The sequence below is a fragment of the Arachis stenosperma genome, chromosome 2 (genome assembly GCF_014773155.1).
Source record: "Arachis stenosperma cultivar V10309 chromosome 2, arast.V10309.gnm1.PFL2, whole genome shotgun sequence".
Classification (NCBI taxonomy): domain Eukaryota; kingdom Viridiplantae; phylum Streptophyta; class Magnoliopsida; order Fabales; family Fabaceae; genus Arachis; species Arachis stenosperma.
The window spans coordinates 4,909,212-4,933,898 of record NC_080378.1 but is presented as its reverse complement, the minus strand read 5'-3'; the positions used below and the strand labels follow the sequence as shown (position 1 = coordinate 4,933,898).

General features: G+C 37.8%; 3 protein-coding genes and 1 pseudogene across 3 annotated transcripts; 2 read left to right on the top strand and 2 right to left on the bottom strand.

The window, feature by feature from the left end:
• The first annotated feature begins 5,057 nt into the window (after positions 1–5,057).
• Positions 5,058–10,009, top strand: LOC130960792 (putative disease resistance protein At3g14460; annotated as a pseudogene).
• A 746-nt stretch (positions 10,010–10,755) lies between these two features.
• On the bottom strand, positions 10,756–12,759 carry LOC130962417 (uncharacterized). Its single transcript, XM_057888637.1, has one exon. It carries the CDS (start codon positions 12,757–12,759, stop codon positions 10,756–10,758), a length of 2,004 nt encoding a protein of 667 aa, XP_057744620.1.
• Positions 12,760–15,206: 2,447 nt separating this feature from the next.
• LOC130960350 (putative disease resistance RPP13-like protein 1) lies at positions 15,207–18,680 on the top strand. The gene is made up of 2 exons (XM_057885733.1): positions 15,207–17,891; positions 18,180–18,680. The coding sequence occupies exon 1, from the start codon at positions 15,730–15,732 to the stop codon at positions 17,851–17,853; it is 2,124 nt and encodes a 707-aa protein (XP_057741716.1). The 5' UTR covers positions 15,207–15,729; the 3' UTR covers positions 17,854–17,891; positions 18,180–18,680.
• A 4,592-nt stretch (positions 18,681–23,272) lies between these two features.
• Positions 23,273–24,147, bottom strand: LOC130962416 (secreted RxLR effector protein 161-like). Its single transcript, XM_057888636.1, has 2 exons — positions 23,832–24,147; positions 23,273–23,370 (listed from the first exon to the last, which is right to left on the bottom strand). The coding sequence occupies exons 1-2, from the start codon at positions 24,145–24,147 to the stop codon at positions 23,273–23,275; spliced, it is 414 nt and encodes a 137-aa protein (XP_057744619.1).
• Between the last annotated feature and the right edge of the window lie 540 nt (positions 24,148–24,687).

Sequence of the window (24,687 nt, the reverse complement as noted above, 5' to 3'; positions counted from 1 at the left end):
TAGATGAGTTCATACCCATTGAACATCCAATCACCAAGAAGTCAATGGAAGGACAAGTGCAAGACAACTCTATCAAAAGGAGGGCGCATGAGTTCCTCCCTGAATTCCCTGAAATTGGCTACTGGGACAACCTAGAAGCATCTATTAACAAGTTGCAAGAGACTATGGAGCAACTGAAGGAAGAACAGCAGAATCAAAACTGCATGCTCTGCAAATTGCTGAAGGAGCAAGAAAAGCAGGGGCGTGAAATCCAAGAGATGAAACGCCAAAAGCTCTCCTCTCAAGCTGAGGGAGCATCCACTTCTCAAAATCAAGGTTGTTGCGTCCTAACTCTGTGAAAACCTCTATCATTAGGAGCCTAATTTTTTCGTTTTGTTTTGTTTTTCTATTTTTAGTTTCATCTTATATTTATTTTCTGAGTCTTTGTCTTAATTTATAATTAATAAAATTTGAAGTCTATGCCTTAAAAGCTATGAATGTCCTATGAATCCATCACCTCTCTTAAAAGAAAAAATGCTTTAATCACAAAAGAACAAGAAGTACAGGATTTCGAAATTTATCTCTGAAACTAGTTGAATTAGCTTGATGTGGTGACAATACTTTTTGTTTTCTGAATGAATGCTTGAACAGTGCATATGTCTCTTGAATTTGTTGTTTTAAGAATGTTAAAAGTGTTGGCTCTTGAAAGAATGAGGAGAAAGAGAACTGTTATTGAGGATCTGAAAAATCATCAAAATGATTCTTGAAGCAAGAAAAAGCAGTGAATACAAAAAAAAAATTTCGAAAAAAAAAAGAGAAAAAGAAAGAAAAAGAAGGAAATAAAGTTGTGATCCAAGGCAAAAGAGTGTGCTTAAGAACCCTGGACACCTCTAATTGGGGACTTTAGCAAAGCTGAGTCACAATCTAAAAAGGTTCACCCAATTATGTGTCTGTGGCATGTATGTATCCGGTGGTAATACTGGAAGACAGAGTGCTTTGGGCCACAGCCAAGACTCGTACACTAGCTATGTTCAAGAATCATCATACTTAACTAGGAGAATCAATAACATTATCTGAGTTCTGAGTTCTCATAGATGCCAATCATTCTGAACTTCAAAGGATAGAGTGAGATGCCAAAACTGTTCGGAGGCAAAAAGCTACTAGTCCCGCTCATCTAGTTGGAACTATGTTTCTTTGATATTTTGGAGTCTATAGTATATTCTCTTCTTTTTATCCTATTTTGATTTTCAGTTGCTTGGGGACAAGCAACAATTTAAGTTTGGTGTTGTGATGAGCGGATAATTTATACGCTTTTTGGCATTATTTTTAGTATGTTTTTGGTATCTTTTAGTTAGTTTTTAGTATATTTTTATTAGTTTTTAATTAAAATTCACTTTTCTGGACTTTACTATGAGTTTGTGTGTTTTTCTGTGATTTCAGGGATTTTCTGGCTGAAATTGAGGGTTCTGAGCAAAAATCTGATCCAGAGACCAAAAAGGACTGCAGATGCTGTTGGATTCTGACCTCCCTGCACTCGAAGTGGATTTTCTGGAGCTACAGAAGCCCAATTGGCGCGCTCTCAACGGCATTGGAAAGTAGACATCCTGGGCTTTCCAGCAATATATAATAGTCCATACTTTGCCCAAGATTTGATGGCCCAAACCGGCGCTCAAAGTCACCTACAGAAATTCCAGCGTTAAACGCCGGAACTGGCATAAAATTTGGAGTTAAACGCCCAAACTGGCATGAAAGCTGGCGTTTAACTCCAGAAAAGGTCTCTACACGAAAATGCTTCATTGCTCAGCCCAAGCACACACCAAGTGGGCCCGGAAGTGGATTTTTCTGTCATTTACTCATTTCTGTAAACCTTAGGATTACTAGTTCACTATTAATAGGACCTTTTTACATTGTATCCATACCTTATGACCTCATAACATTTTAGACGTTTCATTGTGTACCTTCCACAGCATGAGCCTCTAAACCCCATGGTTGGGGGTGAGGAGCTCTGCTGTGTCTTGATGGATTAATGCAATTACTACTGTTTCTTATTCAATCATGCTTGCTTCCATTCCAAGATAATACTTGTTCTTAATCCGGATGAATGATGATCCGTGACAATCATCATCATTCTCAACTATGAACATGTGCCTGACAACCACCTCTGTTCTATCTTAGATTGAGTAGTTATCTCTTGGATTCTTTAATCGGAATCTTCGTGGTATAAGCTAGAACTGATGGCGGCATTCAAGAGAATCCGGAAGGTCTAAACCTTGTCTGTGGTATTCTGAGTAGGATTCAATGACTGAATGACTGTGACGTGCTTCAAACTCCTGAAGGCGGGGCGTTAGTGACAGACGCAAAAGAATCACTGGATTCTATTCCGGCCTGATTGAGAACCGACAGATGGATAGCCGTGCCGTGACAGGGTGCGTTGAACATTTCCAATGAGAGGATGGGAGGTAGCCACTGACAACGGTGAAACCCTACATACAGCTTGCCATGGAAGGAGCCTTGCGTGTTTGATGAAGAAGACAGTAGGAAAGCAGAGATTCAGAAGATGGAGTATCTCCAAAACCCCAGCCTATTCTCCATTACTACAATACAAGTAACCATTTCATGTTCTTTTGCTTTTTACAATCAATCCTGATAATTTCTGATATCCTGACTAAGATTTACAAGATAACCATAGCTTGCTTCAAGCCGACAATCTCCGTGGGATCGACCCTTGCTCACGCAAGGTATTACTTGGACGACCCAGTGCACTTGCTGGTTAGTTGTGCGGGATTGCAAAAGTGTGATTGCAATTTCGTGCACCAGCACCCCCCATCGTAGTGGACTGGGGGTTTGGAGCCGATGCACTAGAACTATCGATCCCATATTCCAGCTTCGCAAACAACTCATGTATCCTCACTTCCGGAAAACTCCGACGACAATGAAACAACACCTGCATATCTTCATCTGTTTGTAACACGAACGTTTTGTATTGCACGCCGGTTGACACAACCGCAATAGGGATCTTGTAAAACAGCTTCTTCACCCACTTTGTGCCACCCGCGGCCAACTTCTGCAGTATACTGCTCTTCAGATCCAACAGTGTATCAGACGACCTGACAAAAACACTCAACGGTTCTCTGTCTGTAAACTTCACACCGTACCTTTTACTCTTTCTTATTTTTCTAACATGATGCACTAACACCAAAAAGCTCTCTTCACTCTCCATTCCCCAAGTTATGAATGAATGAGAATGACACTCTACACAACTTGTTGGGTATATATAGGCATCTTCCCATCAATCCACATTGTTCATAATCTGCTAGAGTGTGTAGCGGATTATGAGTGTAGCGCCATTTGGTCATAAACCGCTACAGGGTGTAGCGGTTTTTGAGTAACTCAGCCCTCAACGTAATCCGCGATACCTTGTAACGGATTACGTGCAATTGAGTTTCGCTACAGGGTGTAGCGGATTATATATAGTTGCGTTTATTGCATTTGCGTCTGGAAATTGCCAATGTTGTATTTGCGTAAAGATTTTGCTCCTTCATTTTATATCTGTAAATTGCCCAAAAATTAACGGATCTATAGTTATTGATATTTGAAATTGTTCTATATGAATCTAACACCAACTCAAATAGACTTTCTTGGGGCCTGAAGAGATAGATAACTACTATGGTCAAGATAAGAATCTGATTTCTTTATGGATTCAACCATTAGAATGTGCATCAGGGCAGCTTCTGTGGCGGTTGCAATTTGGTGAGCATGTAAGTACTTTTTAAAAATTTTTTCATTGTGGTATTGTTATTTTGATGTCAACTTTTTGTCGAGCTGAGTTTATGCCTTTTAGTTCTGTTTTCAAAGCTAAAAAGGATGGCAACAATGTTGAAAATATCATTGTGTATTTTTTTTTTGGTTTCTCACGGTAACCCTCAACTCGGTAGGCCAATGAGTAATCTGTTGCGGATCGAAGCTCCATTTAAAGGTTGTCACTGGTCAATGTATTGCTGCATGCAAAAGGCAGGATTCGAATTTCCGACACTTACTTAAACGGACTAGTGAGATAATTACTATACCAACCCAATTTGGTTCATAATTGTGTATTTATCAGAGCAGGTTCAGATCATTTTCCTATGTGTGAGGCCCAAGCAAACACTTTTTTTTTTTTTGAGTGTCTCTATATTCCCATTATTAGTGTATCAGCCTGATCAAGTGAATGATCTGATAATCAAAACTATTCTTGTTCAAGTGGAAATTCAATATTATCAGTCAATTCATCAAGAAGCCATTATTATTAAATGCATCGAATGAGTGCACGCTTTATCACGAGTACAAGAGTGCAATTTGCAGAAGTGTTAAAAAGAAATCATTATGAATTTTTGCTACAGATGTTTCACTGCACAACAAAATTTCCACAAAGACAACAATTCCATTGGTCACACAAAAGGGTTGAATAATTTCCGAGTTTATTCTTGTAAGTTGTAATATATGGTGTTTAGTTTGTATGTCAAGTTTTTTGGTGAGGATTGGATACCTTTCCTTATAATTAATATTTTTTTTTTAAATTCGCTGAAGAACTATCTGTTGCTGTGTGAATACCCCGCTCATGGCTTAGTATACTTTAGCTGGTATGATAAGATGCTATTTGCAAGTTTAATTTGGATTTAGTTAACATGTGTTGTTAGGGCAGATGATAAGTTTATTATTAGTGATAAATTATAAATTTTTTATTTAATAAATATAAAATAAATACATTGAAAACTTAAAGCTAGGCAATTCAAATAACTCGATTCATACAATTTTTCCATGGACAGAGCAGAGATGTTGTGACGACTTGAAGTCAATGCCCTTTAGCTAACAGGTAAGGAGCACCACACAATCAAGAAGGGAATACAGTGCATGAAGCTGAATTATTGCAACTTGGAAGGAGCAAAGCAATTGCATTGGATTTGCATCATTATTTTGCCATGACCCACAACCAGTTCATTATGATAATGTTTCTGACATCAAAGGAAAAATAGTGATGCCAGTTTCGATAAAAAAAAAAAAAGAAAAAGAAATAAAAGGTAACAATGACACTCCCCACTAATTAAGGAGACTAACGTTTTATTGAGTCAACAGTCTTTGTCTTTTTGCCATCAAATTGTTGACAACTACTTCTTCACAATAAGCTTTGATAGACCTACACACAGTTCAGTTACAAACCCTGCAAAATCTGCATTTTCATTCTCCTTAATTCCCAAACTCTGATCACTTGTTTGAGATCATATCATGGCTGGTGCACTTGTTGGTGGACCTTTCCTTTCTGGCTTCATTAACGTTGTCTTTGACAGGTTGCGCACAAAGGATACGGTCAACTTGGTCTTGGGCAAGAAGCTTGGCTCTGACTTGCTTGAAAGGCTGAAGATTTCACTGCTTGCTGCTGAAGCTGTGCTTGATGATGCTGAGTACAAGCAACTGGGCGATGATGGTGTGAGGAATTGGCTCAACAGTCTGAGAGATGCTGTTTATGATGCTGATGACTTTCTGTACGCTGTCCTCACCAAAGCAGCAACTCAAAGGGAGGTACGTTCTGTCTTGCCTAGTTTCTTCCTCAACCCACTTGGGAAGATGGTAGATAACATGGAAGGGGTGGTTTCAAGAATAGAATTTCTTGTAAGGCAAAAAGATATCCTTGGTCTTCAAAGGAGTACTAAGGATAATAACTTGTCATCATCATCGTCATCATGGCGAGAAACCACATGTCTGATGGAAGGGAACATATATGGCAGGGAGGGGGATCAAGAAGCTTTAACCAAAATAATAAATGACAACAGTGAATCTCAGTTATCTGTGATTCCTATTGTTGGCATGGGTGGGGTTGGTAAAACAACATTAGCCAAATGGGCGTACAGTGTCTTCGCGGAAGAACTTGATCTGAAAGCATGGGTCTGCATCTCTGAAACATTTGATGTTGCAGAGATTACAAAGAAAACCATTGAACAGATTACTGGAGATTTTTGTACCCTTGGGGCATTAGATATGCTACAAAATGAACTGCAGAAAATCTTGTCGGGAAAGAAGTTCTTTATTGTTCTAGACGATGTCTGGAGTGATGATGCGGATAAGTGGAAGCAATTTATAACTCCTTTTCACTGTGGGGCTAAAGGTAGTTCAATTCTTCTAACAACTCGCAATCAAGAGGTTGCTTCAGTAGTTCAAACATGTCCCTCTTGCACTCTTAATGAGTTGTCCGAAGAGTCTTGTTGGTTATTGTTTGCAGCCAATGCATGTTTTCCGGAGTTAAACGGGAACCCAACACTAGAGGATGTCGGTAGAAAGATTGTCAAGAAGTGTAAGGGTTGCCATTAGCTGTGGAAACACTTGGCCGCTTGTTGCGAGGAAGGGATGATGCTGAAGAATGGAATGCTGTTTTAAGGAGTGACATCTGGGAATTTTCTGTGAAAAATAGTAAAATTATTCCAACATTATTAATAAGCTACTTCCAGCTACCTCCTTACTTGAAGCGATGTTTCGTTTATTGTTCCTTGTTTCCCAAAGATCATTTCTTTGAAAAAAATGAACTAATTTTCCTGTGGATGGCTGAAGATCTTTTAAGGCTACCAAAAAGCGGAGAGAGTTTAGAAGAGGTTGGTTCTGGGTGTTTTGAAGAATTAGCTTCGAGGTTATTCTTTAAAAAGCTTCAAGACAATGACAAGTATTTTGTGATGCACGATCTCTTGCATGACTTAGCAATATTCCTTGCTCGAGATTTCTATTGCAAGCTAGAAGAACTTGGCGAAGAGGAGAAAATTAGGATTCAGCTTCTTCGACATTTGAGTGCAAATTTACATTATTGTAGCTCAAAACATCTTAATTTGATTTCTAAAGTAGAATCTTTGAGAACATTCTTGTTGTTTCGCGATTTGCCATCTATCAACTACAACATTGAAGCGGCAGCATGTGAGATATTATCAGAGTATAAATACTTGAGAGTTTTATCCTTTACAAAACTTAATGTGGTGCCTAATTCAATAGGAAAATTGATATATCTGCGCTACTTGGATCTCTCTTGGACTATTATTAAGACATTGCCCGAGTCTTTGTGCAACTTGTATAATTTGCAAACATTGAAGTTGTATGGTTGCTGGGAGCTAACTACGTTGCCTAGTGGTTTGCATAATCTTGTGAATTTGCGACATCTTGATATTAGAGAAACTTATTTGGAAGAAATGCCCAGAAAAATGAGCAATTTGAATCAATTGCACGTTTTAAGTTACTTTGTCGTCGGCAAGCACAAAGACAATGGTATCCAGGAGTTAGGAGGGATGGTAAATCTTCATGGATCCTTTGAGATTAAGAAGTTGGAGAATATTGTTGATGTGAATGAAGCGCAGAGCGCAAAGATAATGGATAAGAAGCACATTGATGAATTATGCTTGGAATGGTCTTCAGGTGATGATTTGGTTTCAAGCACAGAAACACAAAGAGACATGCTCGATAACTTGCAACCGCACTATGGGTTGAAAGAGTTGAAAATCAAGGGATACAAGGGTACAATATTTCCAAATTGGTTGGGGCACTCTGCCTACTGCAATATGACAAGTGTATCTCTGGTGTCTTGCAACAATTGCTTCAAGCTGCCGTCACTTGGAGAGCTGCTATCTCTTAAGTCCCTGCGCATTGAAAGGTTTGATCAACTCAAGAAAATTGGCATGGAGTTTTACAAGTACGAAGGGGATCATCATTCTTCCCATATTCCACCATTTCCCTCACTGGAGACATTGGAATTTCATGATATGCCATCTTGGGAGGAGTGGCACTTACCTGACTTTGAAACTTTTCCTCAACTCCAGAAGCTTCAATTAAGAAATTGTCCAATGTTAAAGGGCGATATGCTTAATGCCGTATTCTTGAAGATGGTTTCTTCTTTGCCGGATTCTTTGAAAGTTCGCGAGCTACATATATCTGAAGTTCCAGAAGGATGGAATCGAGAGATGATACTTAATGGCTATACTTTATCAATTAAGGGATGTGTGTCGGTGGTGGATTCTGCGTTTAAGGCAATGAGCAACAACCATCTAAGTCACCTCCAAGAAATACACATCTCAGGGTGTGGCTCTGCTTTATCCTTTCCGGGCAATTCTTTACCCAAATCTTTGCAAAAGTTGAAGATCATGGATTGTAGAAAACTGGAATTCCCCCAGCAACATCCACAGCAGAAGTATGATTTGGTAGAGCTACAAATTGAAGACAGCTGCCATTCACTCACCTCATTATCATTGGATTCCTTTCCCGATCTCAAGAATCTCGAGATATCGTTGTGTCGAAATTTGGAATCAATTTCAATGTCAGAGGCACCAAAGGCGGCTCTTCAACGTCTCACCATCAATGGATGCCACAAATTAGTGTCATTTGCCGGAGAAGGACTGGCTGCACCCAACTTGACTCATCTCAGCATCACATATTGTGACAAGTTGGAGGCATTTCCAAGTCACATGAATACTCTTCTTCCAAGTTTACACTCTCTCTGCATAGGAGCTTGCCGGAAATTTTGTAAGGTGCCAGAGGGTGGTTTGCCGCCTAACTTGAAAGAGCTTGTTTTGGAAGGTAGCGACGAGCAAATGAAGGAGCTATCATGGATGGCCAACTTAGGCGCCCTCACTAAGCTTACTATGGATTTTTCTTGCGTGAGGTCATTCACACAGGTTGGTTTGCTGCCTTGTCTTCCCTCCCTTACCACTTTGCACCTTTGTTACTTTCAAAATCTGGAGACTTTGGAGTGCAACCGGCTTCTCGGCCTCACTTCGCTCCAACAATTACACATTTCATATTGTCCAAAGCTGGAGAAGATGGAAGGAGAAAAGCTGCCTTCCTCTCTCTCACTACTCAAAATTCAAGACTGTGATTTGTTGGGAGAACACTGCAAGAACAAACATGAACCAATTTGGCCTAAAATTTCCCACATCCCCACCATCGAAGTCAATGGGCAACAAATTTCTAAATAGAGATTTCTGACCAGGTAATACTCTAATCTTTCATGTTTGTCATTCCACAGTTAAATTCATACATGCATAAGTGATACTTCTTAACACATATTTTTCTATAAAATTGCATTTAGAGCAGAACAGAAGATATTAATTAGTAATTACCATGAATTAAGAGTTCATTATGGGTGGTTAACTGGACTAATATGTTAGGAATCGGAAGACTTGATTTCTATTTTAGCTTCAAGTTGGTACTTTATTCCTCGCCATATTTTACTTCAGGTTGGAGAAATATGCTGGGAGAGAAACTGCCTTCCTCTCTGTTACTACTTCAATTCAAGACTGTCTGTTGCTTGGAGAACACTGCAAGAAGTAGAGTTGCTGCTAAACTCTGTATGAAGGTAACTATAAACTTAATGGATCTATAGGTAGTGATACTTGAGATTGCTCTACTTAGTAGCATTTCTACTCAGATTTTCCAGGGGCATGAAGAGATGGGTAACTACTAGGGTCAACCTAAGGATCTGCCTTCTTTATGGATTCCACCATTAAAGTGTGCATTAAGTAGCAATTTCAACTTGGTGAGCATGTAAGTACGTTTGTAAAATATTCCATTGCAGTATTGTTATTTTTCCCAAGCTGAATTTTTCCCTTTCACTTCTGTTTTTGAAGCTAAAAAGGAAGGCAACAAACTTGATCTCATCCTTTTGTATTTATTATGCAGATCATTTTCCTTTATGTGAGCAAACACTTTTTGGGGTTCCTCTCTAAATTCCCATTAGTGTATTAACCTCATCAAGTGAACGATCGAATGGTCAAATATTTTCTTGTCTAAGTGGAGATTCTTCACTCATAGTACTTCAATTTCGAGGTGTGGTTGTGATCTGAGCTCTCAAGTCGAACTGCCAGAAAGTCTGTAAACAAGCATCATTGATTTCATTTTGTTGATGTGTATGTGTCCTTGTACAAGAGTTGTATATGTATGCTTATTAGTACTTCTGAGTTTTGAGACATCTTTGTAGCTTTGATTTGGATAATAGTATACCTTTATACCTTCCTGTGGGTTTTTTTTATCTCTCACATTGAGAGGTTTTTTCCCACGTTAAACTTTGGTGTTCTGTTTTTCTGCATTTTCTTCAATATTTTACTGCTATTAACTATTATCATAGTGTGACTATATTATGTTTGCCTTTGTCAGGTCCATTCCCTTCCCACTATTCTTAGAGTGAAGTCAAATATAATTATGTTGCCTATGAACCATAAATATATAGGATTCTCACAAGATTAAGGTGCTTAATGTTTCCAAATGCACACAAAAGGAGAAAATCTTGGTTTCTAGCTTGGTGGAATATGCCATATACAATTTGGTTGTATCAACTCAAGAATATTGATTAACAATGCTGCTAATATTTAAAACTGAAAATAATGCATCAACTATTAATTAGCCTAAAATGTTTTCATAGGTGTATACAAGAACTAATCTCTTGGTATATACACTTTACTGGAATACAAAAATGAAAGTGAAGAATCATCCTCTTCCAAAAGGGAATTCAGTTCATTAAGTATTTCCATGGCATTGTCAGCGGTTAAAATGCTTTAAACAAGAGTTGGCTTGGCTGATCAAGATCCAAGAATGACCACAAAAATTTTCTTTTAAAAATATGAATTTCTAAAACAATTAAAGAAAAAGAAAGAGAAGAAGGAAAATCAACAACACATTATTCAGCATTGTTCTTTTAGTTCAGTAAATGATCAACTCTTATCACAATTGAAAAACAGAAGACCATAACACCATACAAAGTTGAATTTGCTGCATCACTTATAAGTAAGAACTGAGTAATTTACTTCTTACACATCCCCATCCATCATTTTGGGTTTCTACACTGAGTCCCTTCCTCCCAATATCAAATTGTTCGCTCAAACCAAGTTCTGCCATGAGAAGACAAACATGAGTGAGAAATTCTCCTCCTCTTCGGAGTTGCTGACCATGTGCCTCCCATTCACACTGACTTGCAGCATAAGTAAGCATCTCTATCCACACATTACAAATCACTTCCCATGAAACTCTCTGATCTTCAATCTGTGAGGCAAGGCGGCAACCTTCATGGAGCAAAGACTTACCAGTCTTTTCCACTCGAAGTTGTTCGAGTGGCTGGTGACACTGCGTGTACATTTGAATCAGCAATGTTGAAGCGCTTGCAGCATCTTTCACCGGCAGCTGCTCGCGCTGCAATATCCTTATGGCTTCCCTGAAAGTGTTCCGAACGTGAGTAATCCTGTTTATCCATTTAGGCAGCATGAGTGGACGCATGAGTAAAAGATACAACATATAATTTGATATTCTTTTGCTCACTTCCCTGTAGTCCTTTTTGGATTCTTCTGTTCTAGAATGATAGCATATATCAGTTGCAATATGCCAAATGAGTAAGCTATGACCGAATTCGACCTCAACACTCCAGCCAATATTTTTTATTGAAATGGAAGCATTGTCACCTTTATAAGAGAGCAATTTCTTGAGAAAATTGTAATCAAATCCTTGTTCTTTGTACAGCTCTTGTTTTTGTGTGAGATGTTTAAAGATAAACTGTTTGAGATCAGCATCAGCATCTTCCCATGTCCTTTGCCTGTATAATTCCATCACAAAGTAGCTTCTGAAAAGAAAATCATTTCGAATGCATCTTGTTACCCTCTTCTTCATGCAAAAATTCAACAAGTTGTGTTGAGCTAACTGCCCTGACCACCTTTTCCGACATCTAGACAAAACCCAGCATATGAAATTCTGCAGTGAACTATGCTTGTTGACAACTAGCCAATTCAAAGTCCAATCCGAGAAAACAAGGGACACAAATGCATAAAGCTCGAGCAAAATAGCCCCAATAAATAAACAATATGTTATAGGAACGTCAACCCTTGAGTACTCATGCTCATGAACATTAAGGAAGACAACATAGGAAGCTAAAGCAGACACTATGGATAAAACACTAATGAAACGAAAAATAAGACCTAGTGGAGAGTAAATTATAGTTGATTTCGTGTAAAGCAAGTCATACAAAAAACCCAACTGGACCTCAACCAATTTAAAAGCATAATTACTCTGTTTCTTGTCATCTTTGTCCTCCACATGTTCCTTTTTCACCATCAATTGGTAGGTTCGCTGACCCTCAGCAAACCTTAGGCTCAGATTGGCATAGAGACGCTTGAGAACAGGAAACAAGTAGTATCCTCTCCGTACATACTCCAGCTCGGCATTGGCATAAGAAAAAAGCTTGAGATTTGGAGGTTGTATGGCCGGAGCGGAGAGCAAAGATTCTTCAAGTTGTTCGGGGCTAGCGGATCTCAGAACCCAGGTGCGCTCTGCATACTTAATGATCCCGGAAACAAACACTGGAATGGCTATAAAAGTCAAGGCAGTGGTGCTCCAAGATCTTAAGTAGATGTAGAAGGCCACGGAAACTTGGACAAGTAGACCGAGCAAATGGCGTAGCCATAAGGTGTTGTCTTCTAAGGCGTAAGCAGTGATTGTGTCGGGGCCGCCGAGATGGAGGAGAAGGAAGGGAGCCCAAATGGCCTGCAGGGCGTGGTTCCTATCTTGTGTGGCCACGTCTCCTTGGTTGTTGGCAAGTGTGCCCAGAGAAACTGTGGCTAACCAATCTGCTGACAAATATGTTACCCAAACGACGAAGCTGATGAAGCCACCACGGGCACGCTTCCTCCATGAGCCACAAATGATGAGGACAACCTGCCATGTTAGGCTTAGCAAAACCAGACCCCTCAGCTCCCATTCGTTCCACAGATGTCGCACGTGTTCTGGGAAGATCTCCATGTTCTTAATTAAAAATACACTTGGAAGTAAGAACGTGAACCTCTCCAAGCTCCTCTGTCACGGTTTTTATGGTGCACAAGTGCTGAAAAGACTTAGAGGCTAGACAGAGTCTTGATTGTTTTATTTTGTCAGTTTAAAACGCCTCAAAACAGTGGCAAAAGGATGAATCGACTACCTTTTTAGTTTTTACCCACCACAGTCTCATTCGTCGCCACGGTTTTCACGTACATTAACAACGGTTTTAGTCTATTTCTCTTGTAGTGTAACCCAAATTCAAATGAAATACAAGAGACCAACAACGCAAGTTGGCATAGATGGATGAAGGTCTGTGTCTCTTAACCATCTCTCCCGGGTAACTTGCTTGCTTGGGAGAGTCGCCCACTTTGCCTCTGCAGTACCCGAGGGATTAGTCATTGGGCTTCCGGCCTGATGGATACCCTGGTGCAAACAGAAAATGAAATACAAGAAAATTAACCAAACTAATTTACGATTCTACTGTAAGAAAAATTATTTTTAATATGAGTAATGCGACGCATCCAAGTCTTTTTATAAACCACGTTTAACTAAATTAAATAATAAGAGTTGAAATAATACTAACTAATTTTTGTTATGTTAGACCAATTTAATTGAATTTAATTAACAAAAAAACTTGAATGTGTAACATTATTCTAAAGAATATACCCTTCTGTCTTGTATAAATTTCTACATTAAATTCAAACAATCACTAAAAAGATTTATATATCTCTCATTTATAAAAGTTAGAGACTTATTTATATTTAAATTTGACAAAAGATTTATTTGTTTCTGTAATAAAAAGTAGAAATTATTTATTTTTTTAAATAAAATTTGATAGAATAAATTTTTATTATATAGTTATTATAAAATTTATTATGATACAATTTTTTTAAGAGTTATATAGATTATTTTGTAATTAATTATAGAATTAAAAAATTATTTATTATTTATAATATTTCAAAAATTATTTATAATTTTTTTTTTGGTTTGCACCAGGGTATCCATCAAGCCGAAAACTCAATAATTAATCTCTCGGGTACTGTAGAGGCACACAAAGTGAGCGACCCTCCCAAGCAAGCAAGCTCCATTTCCATCCTCCAATGAGTATCAAATCCAGAAGAGATGATTAAGGAACACAGACCTTTTTCCATCTGTGTCAACTTACATTGGTATTTATAATTTTTTTTTAATATTATCTTTAGGAGACTTCCCAAGAAACTGCCGTCGGAGGGCCCAATTTGGGTAGGCCAATAAACTGTTGCGACTCACGCGGAGTCGCGGACTGTTGGGTCAAGCTCGACGACTCAAGCTGTACATATGGGTCAATTGTTATAGTCCTCTCTTTCTCTTTTCTTTTTTAAAAAATAATTAACTTATAAAATTACATTTCTAAATCTAGTTATAAACAGTCACCAAATCAAAAAAATCTAGTTATAAACAAATAGTGTATTACACAACTCAATCAACTCTGTATTGTTTTTTTTTTTTCCGACGGAAACTTATTGTTATATACACTGCATGCTGCATAGCACGTGCGAAATTATTTGGATATGAACGTGATGTTCAAATACTTGGACACAAGCCATGCTACCTTGCCCCGGTATAGGGTGGCAACGGAGTGGGTTTTGTTCTACTCGATTTCGTTCTGTCGTACAACAATTTGCATAGAATTCGTTCCTCTTCTATTCACGGGTAGTAAAACGTTAAATTTTAATCTGCTCCTGCGGGTACCCATTTTTGTAGGTTTCCGTCCCACCTCTATAATTATTAAAATTTAACAAATAAAATTAAATTTTAAAATTTATATAACCATAATCACATACATAACATAAATTAAAGTAAAAATTTAAATATGATACAATATTATTAATCATTTACTAATTATTTTACATATATTATACATATTATATATTAAAATTATATATATTATATATATACCGGAGCGGATAGAGGCGGGTATTACCTAAACCCGACCTCTACCCTGCCCCGCCCCGCCCTTTCCAAGAACCTGCCCCGCTAAAAACCCGTCTCGATACGAGACGGATAATTACCCACCTCGAGCGGATCTGTAGTAGGTTAGCTGAACAATTTATTTCCTAATTAAGTCCAACTATTTTTTTTTTTTATGCTTTTACTCATTCATTCTGCTTCAACTAAAACTTTTTGTTAGACTTGTCGGGTAGCATCACCGTTCCATTGCATACCCTGAGCTCAAGTCTAACCAAACAAACTAACAGAAAACAGATACATACATTCGCGAGTGGCGTTCTTGTTATTAATATTGGAGTTCCGCTACGTACCTTCCTGGGTTCTCAAACACTCAAACAATCAGAAAACAAAGTGATGTACCATGGGCAATAATCGCGATACAGTGATCATAGCGGGAGCAAAGGTTTTGAAGAACGGGGAATCTCATCATGAGGTGGTTAACAGGAGACTGTGGCCGAGGGCATCAGAGATATCCCTTGCTGTCCAGAATTTCATCGAAGACGCAGAGAAGAACAAGTGAAGAAGCATCAAGAAGTGAAGTCATGGTTTCAGGGCGTTAAAGATCTATGCTATGAGTTAATTGATGTTTCAGAAGAATTCGAATTAGTGCAACAGGCGAAGAGGTTACGCTTTGTAGGCCTTCCACTCCTTCAACAACAACGTAAGGTGACAAGAATCATTCGCGAGTTTGAGACCTTAATTAAAGAGGTCCGCAAGTTGAAACTTAGTTCGAGTTCGGAACTACCAGTACCCGAGGCTGAGCTCGAGCCAGTAAATCTGCATTCGAATATTATTGGCAAAGAGCTCCTGGTTGGTCGAGATGCTGAAATTCAAGGCTTAATTAGAAGGTTGACTAAGGGATATCATAGATGCATATGCATTGTTGGTGACGAGGTTGGAACAGGAAAGACTGCACTAGCCCGAAGTGTCTACAACAGTACTCAAGTGAAAAGTAAGTTTCATTTCATGGCATGGGTAACTGTCTCTCGACAATTCAATGTGAAGCGAATTGTTAAGACTATGCTGGAATTTGCTCCTGAAAAACCAGAGTACGTTGGTGATGAATTTGAATTATTGGAACTTGAGCTTCATAAGTTCATAGTGGACAGGGAACTCCTTCTTGTTCTGGACGACGTCGTCAAGCTCGATTCGAACCACTTGTCAGATCTAATGAACGTCTTCCGTAGTTCCTCGTGTAGAATTTTGATAACCATGAGGAAGAAGGAAGTGGCAAAAGTAGCAAAAGATGTAGAAGAATCCACACACACCGTGTTAATGACAAGTCTCTCCCCCGAAGCTTGCTGGTCAATTATCAAACATCACGCATTTGGTGATGATCTGAAGAATGAGTCAACCGTGGAAAGGATATTCGGCCAAGTTGGAAGACAAATAGCAGAAAAGTGCGAGGGGAAGCCAGTTGTTGCTAAATCTTTTGGTGTTATGTTGCGTGGCAGATCTTACGAAGACTGGCATCATGTAATGATGAGTGAAAAGCTGTGGTGGTACGACTTGACATCTGCATCCATGTTGAGTGAATACTTGTATTATAGAATGCCTCCTGCTTTGAGACAATGCTTGCTGTATTGTTCCATCTTCCCTAAGAATCACTCCATTCAAGTTGACAAGCTCGTCAAACTGTGGATGGCACAGGGCTTTATTGCCTCCCATGAAGAGGACAAGATGGAAATACAAGGCTGGAAGTACGTCAAGCAATTGCGAGATTGCTCTGCCTTCCAAGAATTTGAACCGGATGGCGAGGGCGCCTTCGTTTGCAAATTGGAGGAAGGAATGCATGAATTTATCCAAGATCTTGCACGAAACGAATACTGCATAAAGTTTCTTGATGAAGGGGCAACCGTGGAAGAGTCCGGAGACAATGACACCTTAACAAAGCCTCCTCGCTTTCGTCACTGTACCCTGTGTCTTGAAGCTCAAACCTCTTTCCCAGATTCAATTGACAATGCAGGTAAACTACACACTCTAATGGTTTTGTCTGAGTCTTCCGACATAGATCCAACAAATCTTGCCAGCCTTCTGTATTCTATGAAGAGGATCAGGGCGTTGGATTTGAGCTCTTGTGCAATAAAGGAGCTTCCATTGAAGGCAGATGAATTGCTACATCTAAGGTACCTTAACCTGTCTTTCAATCATGAGCTAAAAAAGTTGCCTTCTGCAATAAGTAATTTGCTTAGTTTGCAAACTTTAAATCTCAACGGATGTGATAGTCTTCAGAAACTGCCAAAAAGTATAGGAAAATTGATCAAGTTGCGACATCTTGAGATTCTCTGGACAACAAGCCTTAGCTACCTACCAAAAGGGATTGCAAGCTTAACCTTGTTGAGAACCTTAAATCGATTCTTCGGGAGTAATGGTGGTGCTAGCAGAAGCAAAGCATGCAGTCTTGGAGATTTGGAAAATCTAAACAATATCGAAGGGTGTCTTACCATAGACGGATTGGGTGGTGAAACTAAAATTTCTGAAGCTACAAGAGCTGGTCTAAAGAACAAGAAAAATCTGCGTGGCTTGGAACTGTGGTTTTCTATGGTAGGATTGAACGTCTACGATCAAGTCCTACTTGATCGTTTAGAAGCACCTCCCCAATTGCAATTCCTTGGAATATTTTACTACCGAGGATATTTATTCCCCAACTGGATGATTGAATTGAATGAGCTAAAACATCTACTGCTTTTTAACTGCAGTGAATGCATAGTTTTGCCCCCTTTAGGGAAACTCCCATTCCTTGACTCACTTGAGATCAAGAATATGCCTAATGTGGAGATGGTAGCTTTCCGATTTCTGGGAATAGGATTAAACCATGAGGATGCTGGCAACGAAGGCTCCTCATCTGATGAAATTGCATTTCCCAGATTGAAAAAGCTTCACTTCATAAAGTTGGATAAGTGGAAATGGTGGACTGGAATCAATGTTGATGGTGGAGATAAGAAGATTATGCCTCTACTATCTTCTTTGTCAGTTGTAAACTGTGAAAAGTTAGAATCACTTCCTGACTACATCAAGAGGAAGGAAAATCTGAAACCAGTTATTGAAGGATGTCCTTTGCTACCAGAAAACAAAAAGGCACAAGAATAGATGAAGAGCATGGAGTTCAAGAAACAAAGCAGATTAAGGTAAGCTATTCTTCAACCTGTCCTATAGTAAACATTGTTGGAGTTAATATCTTCTATTAGCTAGCTATATTTCTTTGTCAAATATGTGGACTCTGCATAGCATACAACTGTATTCATAGTTTCAGTTTGCTTGTTTTGCAATTTAAGTACATTCATTTTAAGTTAACACTTTAAATAGACTCAGCAATAATTTTTTAAAATTATTAGAAGTTACTTCTTACACTTGTTAGCAAAACTATGCTTGTCAGTACCTATTAACGTTATTATTCCTCCTCACCTGTTAATCAGGTTCAGTTTAGTGTGTTCAAAATCTGCAACCACTGTGGAGTCTCCAAAGAATGTTGCACAGATGTGTGTTTTCAACTTTTCTGTGCTCTATATTGAAAAATCTATTAAGAAGTTGAAGATTGAAGGTCTGTGGTGTCTGGTGCCGAAATTAAAGTCCAATTTCTCAATAAATTGTGTCCAGATATGATAGCACAGTTGTGTGATTTCAACTCAGTTTGGCAAACATCTAAGCTTTGCTACTATGATCATGATGTAATAAGTTATGGCTATGTACTTGCATGACTATTGAGTTTGCTTTCTATATTATGTGAGATTTCACTGTAATTTTCCTCTTTCCATGTGTTTCCTCAGAGAACTTGTAACACCATGATTCTGAATATAATTAGTAGCCTTCTCAGTTTGAAGTAAAATTGGTGGTTTTTATTTTTGGAAAGTAGTAAAATTTGTATAAACTATTAACTAGATTGACTATTAATCATGAATATCACTAATTTACTATGAGTTTTATGTCGATTATTGTAAGAACAAAATGCTATTATTATATATATACCACTATGGACTATGGTTTCTATTTGTTGGTGATTATTGGTTTGTCATATGGTTCTGTAAAATGATGGTAGAGTTTGCACAATGTTAATGGTGTGCAGTAAGTTCTGTGTATTTCTTTTTCTCCAAAAAGATAGTCAAGATATTCTATTTCATCAGTGTTGGAATATGCTCGAAAGGTATAATCTTTGTAGTAAGTTGACTAAGTTCTGTGTATTTCTATTTTATCCTTTATTTTTAGGGTTAACATACTGTGATTGCTACAGTACTTAAAAATATTTGTCTAATTTTTTAAAAAAGTTAAAAATTAATATTTAATTTTAAAAGTATAAAAATAAATAATTATTAAATATTTAAAATTTATCCTAACAAGTAAATTAGATAAAAGTTATGCATTATACAATAAACATCATAGAATTCATCTTAACATTAGCATTTTGTTTCTTGTCAAAGCAATATTTGTTTATTGATTTACATATCTGATGGTTTTCAGTGGCTAAGAGAAGGGGGTTGAATCTTAACCCCTTTTTTTGCTCAGTAACACTTGTTGGTCTTTGAAATAACTTCAAGAGACTTTTTGATTTTTGTCTCGTCCCTAGCCACGAGACTTTTATTTTTGTCTCGTCACTTGGTACGAGATATTTTTCAGTTTTAGCTCCTGTGTAGTAAAAACAGAAATGGAGTAGAGAAGAGAGAAAATTACACCCAGATATATCCTGGTTCAGCTGCTAAGTGCAGTGCAGCCTACATCCAGTCTCCATCACAACAATGATGGAATTTCAATATAATATTCTTGATTACAGACTGTAAAGTGCTAACCCAACTTACAAGGGGATTCCCACAGAATCATGAAACACAACATAAATGTACAAAGGAATTTTAAGGACATCTATGGCTTTTTCTTTTAATTTTGTACTCTCTACCTTTTTCCGCTCTATGGCTTTTTCATACAAACCTCACTGTTTGCCTTTTTCCATGAGACTCAAGACATGACAAAATTAAATAGAAAAATTACAAAATAGAATACATTAAAGGAGAAAAAAATCTGTTAGCTTAGGTAGCTCTGAGATTTCTGTGCCTTGCACTCTCACTCTTCTTCCTTGAATCAAGTTGTGGCTGTTCTCCCTTTTTATAGAAGGGGGAAGCCTCCACAGTTGAAACCAAAAACCAAGCCAACTTCTTCTTCTTTAAGAAACAGAACCGGTTCGGCCAGAGAGAGAGAAAAGATAACCCATGCAAAACCCAACATGCAATTACCTCTAGTCCTTCCTTGGTCACCAATCTACATCAATCCGAGCCTTTCATCTTTTCTTGCTCTCCAAGATGAACTCCTGGCCCTTGATGCTTCATGATGATGATAGCTTCATCTGCTCCTATATCTGCCTCTTCCATCACGTAGCAACTATAGCTACCTCCTGTGGTGGTTGAGCAAGAATCAGAGACAAGCTATCCCTCCAAAGATCTTCTCCTTGCTGGCCGAAATCTTCTTCAACCATTTTTGGTATGGAGAAGTCAAGATCTCATCACAAAATCTTACCAAAAGTGAATGAGAATCTTAGCCACAGCATACTTTTAGTTTTCTTTTTCTTGCCATTATTGTGATGGTCTTGTAGCGTGCATCTTCTTCTCTATTGTAACTTGCTAAGGTTCCATGGTTGCTACTGTGATATGACCGAAAGAAATGAAGAGAAATGAGAGAGAGGAAAGAGAAATTATGAACAATAATTAATGAAACAAATATAGAGAATAAAAGTGAATTAATTTTTCTCTCCATTTGCTGACTAGCGTATAGCTTTAGTGCTTGCAATCAAATCAATGGCTTTATTCTCTCTCATGTTTCCAATGTAAGTATAACTTTACTTTAATGAAATTTGAATTCCACCATATGATAGAAATGGAATCCGTTGGAAACATTAAGCAATATATTTTGCTTTCTCTCTTCAAAAGGTTTCGGACCAAGCATTGGATCACTTAGCAAAGATTATAATTGGGCTTGTAACCACAAACATTAAGTCTGGCCCAACACAAGAATAATAATTCAGCCACACTTCATTGATTATTTTTGAACCAATGCTAAACAAAAATTCACACTTGGGCTTGCAATATTTATATTTTATTTTCGGCCCAATAGCAAATTTGCACACACAAAATTATTAATTAAGCAAGTATGAATTAAGATCAAATTAATAATTTTGTAACTAATTGTTTTTAATAATGTTTGTTCATCATCAAATTAAATTAGAGTTTTCCAAACTCATCAATCTTCCCCTTGATGACAAACATTATTAAAAATTAAAATGGAAAGAAATTAAAGATTAGAGTATAGAATACTCCCTTTGAATATTTGAATTTCTCCCCCTTTCAAATTGTCACATGGCTCCCCCTTAATATATACCATTTTTACCAAGGGAAACTCCAACCTGTAACAATTTTATCAAGCCTGAGGCAACAATGTTATTCAACATATTCAATGTAAGATGTTGAATGGCTTGATTTATGAGCAAAATTGGATTGATAATCAAAACTCATTTGTTATCATAAATTGATTTTCTGCTCAAACATACAACATAATTAACCAAAAAAAATATTGAAAATAAATTGCTGTTTTAAAAATATTTTCCAATCAAATCAGAGCAACCTACTTATGGTAAGAAAATATTGTTAATCACGATATGATCACAGCAATTTTCATCATTTATTTTCATACCCAATGCTTAAAGTAACTGCCAAAAATAAAGTATTCAGCAAGCATGTTTACCAAGATGAATCAGAATATTTCCTATTTCAATAGTAGCAAGCATATTCATCAAGATAAATCCAATGCTTCAATCATAAAAGTACATATTAACAACCAGGCAGCCACATTATCAAAACAAATACATCACAAGCAACAAAACACAACATTTATAACAAGGATAATCATAAATCCACACGAATTTCATTCCCTGTTTTCATTATTTCAATTTTCAGCACTTTCTCCCCCTTTTGGCATCAAGGGGCACCTGCAAAAGATGATATATATAACAGAATATGCAAAATATATTCAAAATGTCAAGAGTCTTGCACAGTGTTATGTGTCTATAGTACCAAAATAAATGACCACGGTATTAGATTGAGCCTAAACATGCCAAATATCTACAAACATAAAAAAATAACTAATCATCAGATAGATTAAAATCAGATTCTTCAGCGCCTTCTTCACTGGCAGCACCCAACTTGTCCTCAAGGTTTTCCAACATCATCCTCCCTGTAACTCATCCTCCCTTAATGACTGAAACCTTATTCTCAACAGCTTCATTTGTTAAATCAACTTCAAAATACTCAAAAATGCTGGTGAGAAATATGCCATATGAAAGACTAGCCTTTTTTGTATTCTTTACAGATTCCCACATGTGCCTTATCATAAGGTATGCAAAGGAAATTTGAGAGGAAGTAACAAGAGCAAAAAGGACAAGAAAGTCAGAGACTGTTACCCGGTGGCGTGGACCACTTTGTGGTATGAGAACATGAGATATGAGTTTGTAAAGAAGAATTGTCTTATCTGGACCAAGTTTCTTGAGAGTTGGATTCGTGCCATCCATTCTAGAGAGACTTTCACAGGTTTGATTTAAAGCCATCTGGTAAGTGATCCCAACCTGTAAATCCCATTTCTTGGACATGTATGCCCTTGGTCCTTTTTCTTTATAGTCTAGAGCCATCCCAAGGGTTGCAGTATCAAGGATTATGTGAACTCCCTTCACATAGGAGTGAATGATGCCATCCATTAGTCGCATATTGGCATAGAACTCGCAGACCAAACCGTGGTGAACCGGTTTTTGGATGTGAAGCAGTGGTGTTCATTGAAGATTATCAAACAGAGAAGAGACATGGATCCCTTTGTTGGTGAGTGAGTCAAGATTGACGAGGTAAGTGGCGCAGAGATGGCGCTTTTCCAGAACTTCATTGTGAAATTCATAGGATGCACAAGAGTCGAACCTAGACGGATCATAGTGAGAGTGTGATTTGTGGAACTTTTTCTTGAAATTCCATGTCTCCAAGTTCGCTAGCTCCTTGGTGTTATTCAAGGCAAACCCTTTAGACTTCTAAGCACTACGTCCGGGTGTGGTTCTTTTTTGGTAGTGAGTGCGACGGTGATGGAATAGAGGAAGTGTGTGAGTCTTCTTCTACTTCCATGCTTGGCTCTTTGTTCTTCCCACTTTTTCTTTTTCTTGAACTTTTCTGAGCAATCAAGGGATAATGAGAATGAAAAGATAGAAGATGAAGGGATGAATGGAACCGAATTGAGTGAGTGAGGAGGGAGGTTAGGGACGCAATAAATGCTGAGTGGAAAGAGAATATGAGGGAGTTAATGCATAAGGTGGGCGATTATTGACCAAGGTGTTTTTCATTACTTGAAATAAATTGAAAAAGTGGTTTCCTAGAATCAAGGGATTTGGTGGAAGGAAAGATTTGATTTGACACCATCCTCTTCCAATAAGATTTGATGAGACATCAAAGGGATTGTGATTTTCAAAAAATGAGGAACTAACAAAACTGTCATGGTGGGGTCAAAGAGATTTGGTAGGGCCCATGAGAATTAAATTCTGCGCAGCCTCCCCCTTGATCACAGCCCTTCCAACACTCTTATTTTTTATCTCGTCCATTCCTACGAGACAAAACTGAGCAGAATCAGAATTTCACAAGTTATCAATATAACTTAAATCTATCATTCCCAAGCTTTTTCTTAGTGAACAAAATCTATCTTCACAGAGGGGTTTTGTAAAAATGTCAGCAAGTTGGTCTTCAGATTTTACAAATTGAATATCAATAGTACCCTTTTGCACATGTTCTCTAATGAAATGATATTTAATTTCAATGTGCTTGGTTCTTGAGTGCAAAACAGGATTTTTGAGATATTAATAGCACTCATATTATCACAAAATAAGGGTATACTATTGATCTTTAATTTGTAATCTTTCAACTGCGTTTTTAACCAAATTAATTGTGAACAACATGCAGATGCGGATATATATTCAGCTTCAGCTGTGGATAGTGCCATTGTGGTTTGTTTTTTGCTTGACCACATATTGAGTGAGCTTCCAAGGAAGCAACACATGCCGGATGTACTTCGTCTATCCACTATATCTCCCGCATAATCTGCATCACAAAACCCTACTGCGCAAAAGTCATCAGATTTAGGATACCACAAACCATAATCACATGTTCCCTTAACATATCTAATGATGTGCTTAATGGCCGAAAGGTGGGATTCCTTTGGGTGAGATTGAAACCTTGAACATATACCCACACTTTGAACAATGTCCGGTCTAGAAGAGGTAAGGTACATGAGTGAACCTATCATTCCTCTATACCTTGTTTCATCCATATCTTTGCCACCATCATCCTTTTCAAGTTTTGTGTTAGGATGCATTGGTGTTCCCATTGGTTTGGAACTTTCTAGGCCAAATTTTTTTATAAGTTCTTTTGCATACTTTTCTTGGTGAATAAAGGTACCACTAGGAGTTTGTTTAATTTGGAGGCCAAGAAAGAAAGTAAGCTCTCCCATTAAACTCATTTCAAACTCACTAGTCATGAGTTTTTCAAACTCTTCACACAAGGACTCATTGGCCGATCCAAACACAATGTCATCCACATAAACTTGAACTAGGAGAATATCATCATCAGATGCTTTAATAAATAAAGTAGTATCCGTGGTACCCTTTGAAATTGATTTTCCAACAAGAAGGCACTAAGCCTTTCATACCAAGTTCTTGGAGCTTGTCTAAGACAATAAAGAGCCTTAGAGAGTTTGAAAACATGATTTGGAAAATTCTTATGTTCAAAACCGGGGGGTTGTACCATAAACACTTCTCTATCAATAAAGCAATTAAGGAAAGCACATTTTACATTCATTTGAAACATTTTAAAGCCCTTATGGGCAGCATAGGCAAGAAGCAACCTAATTGCTTCCATTTTAGCTACC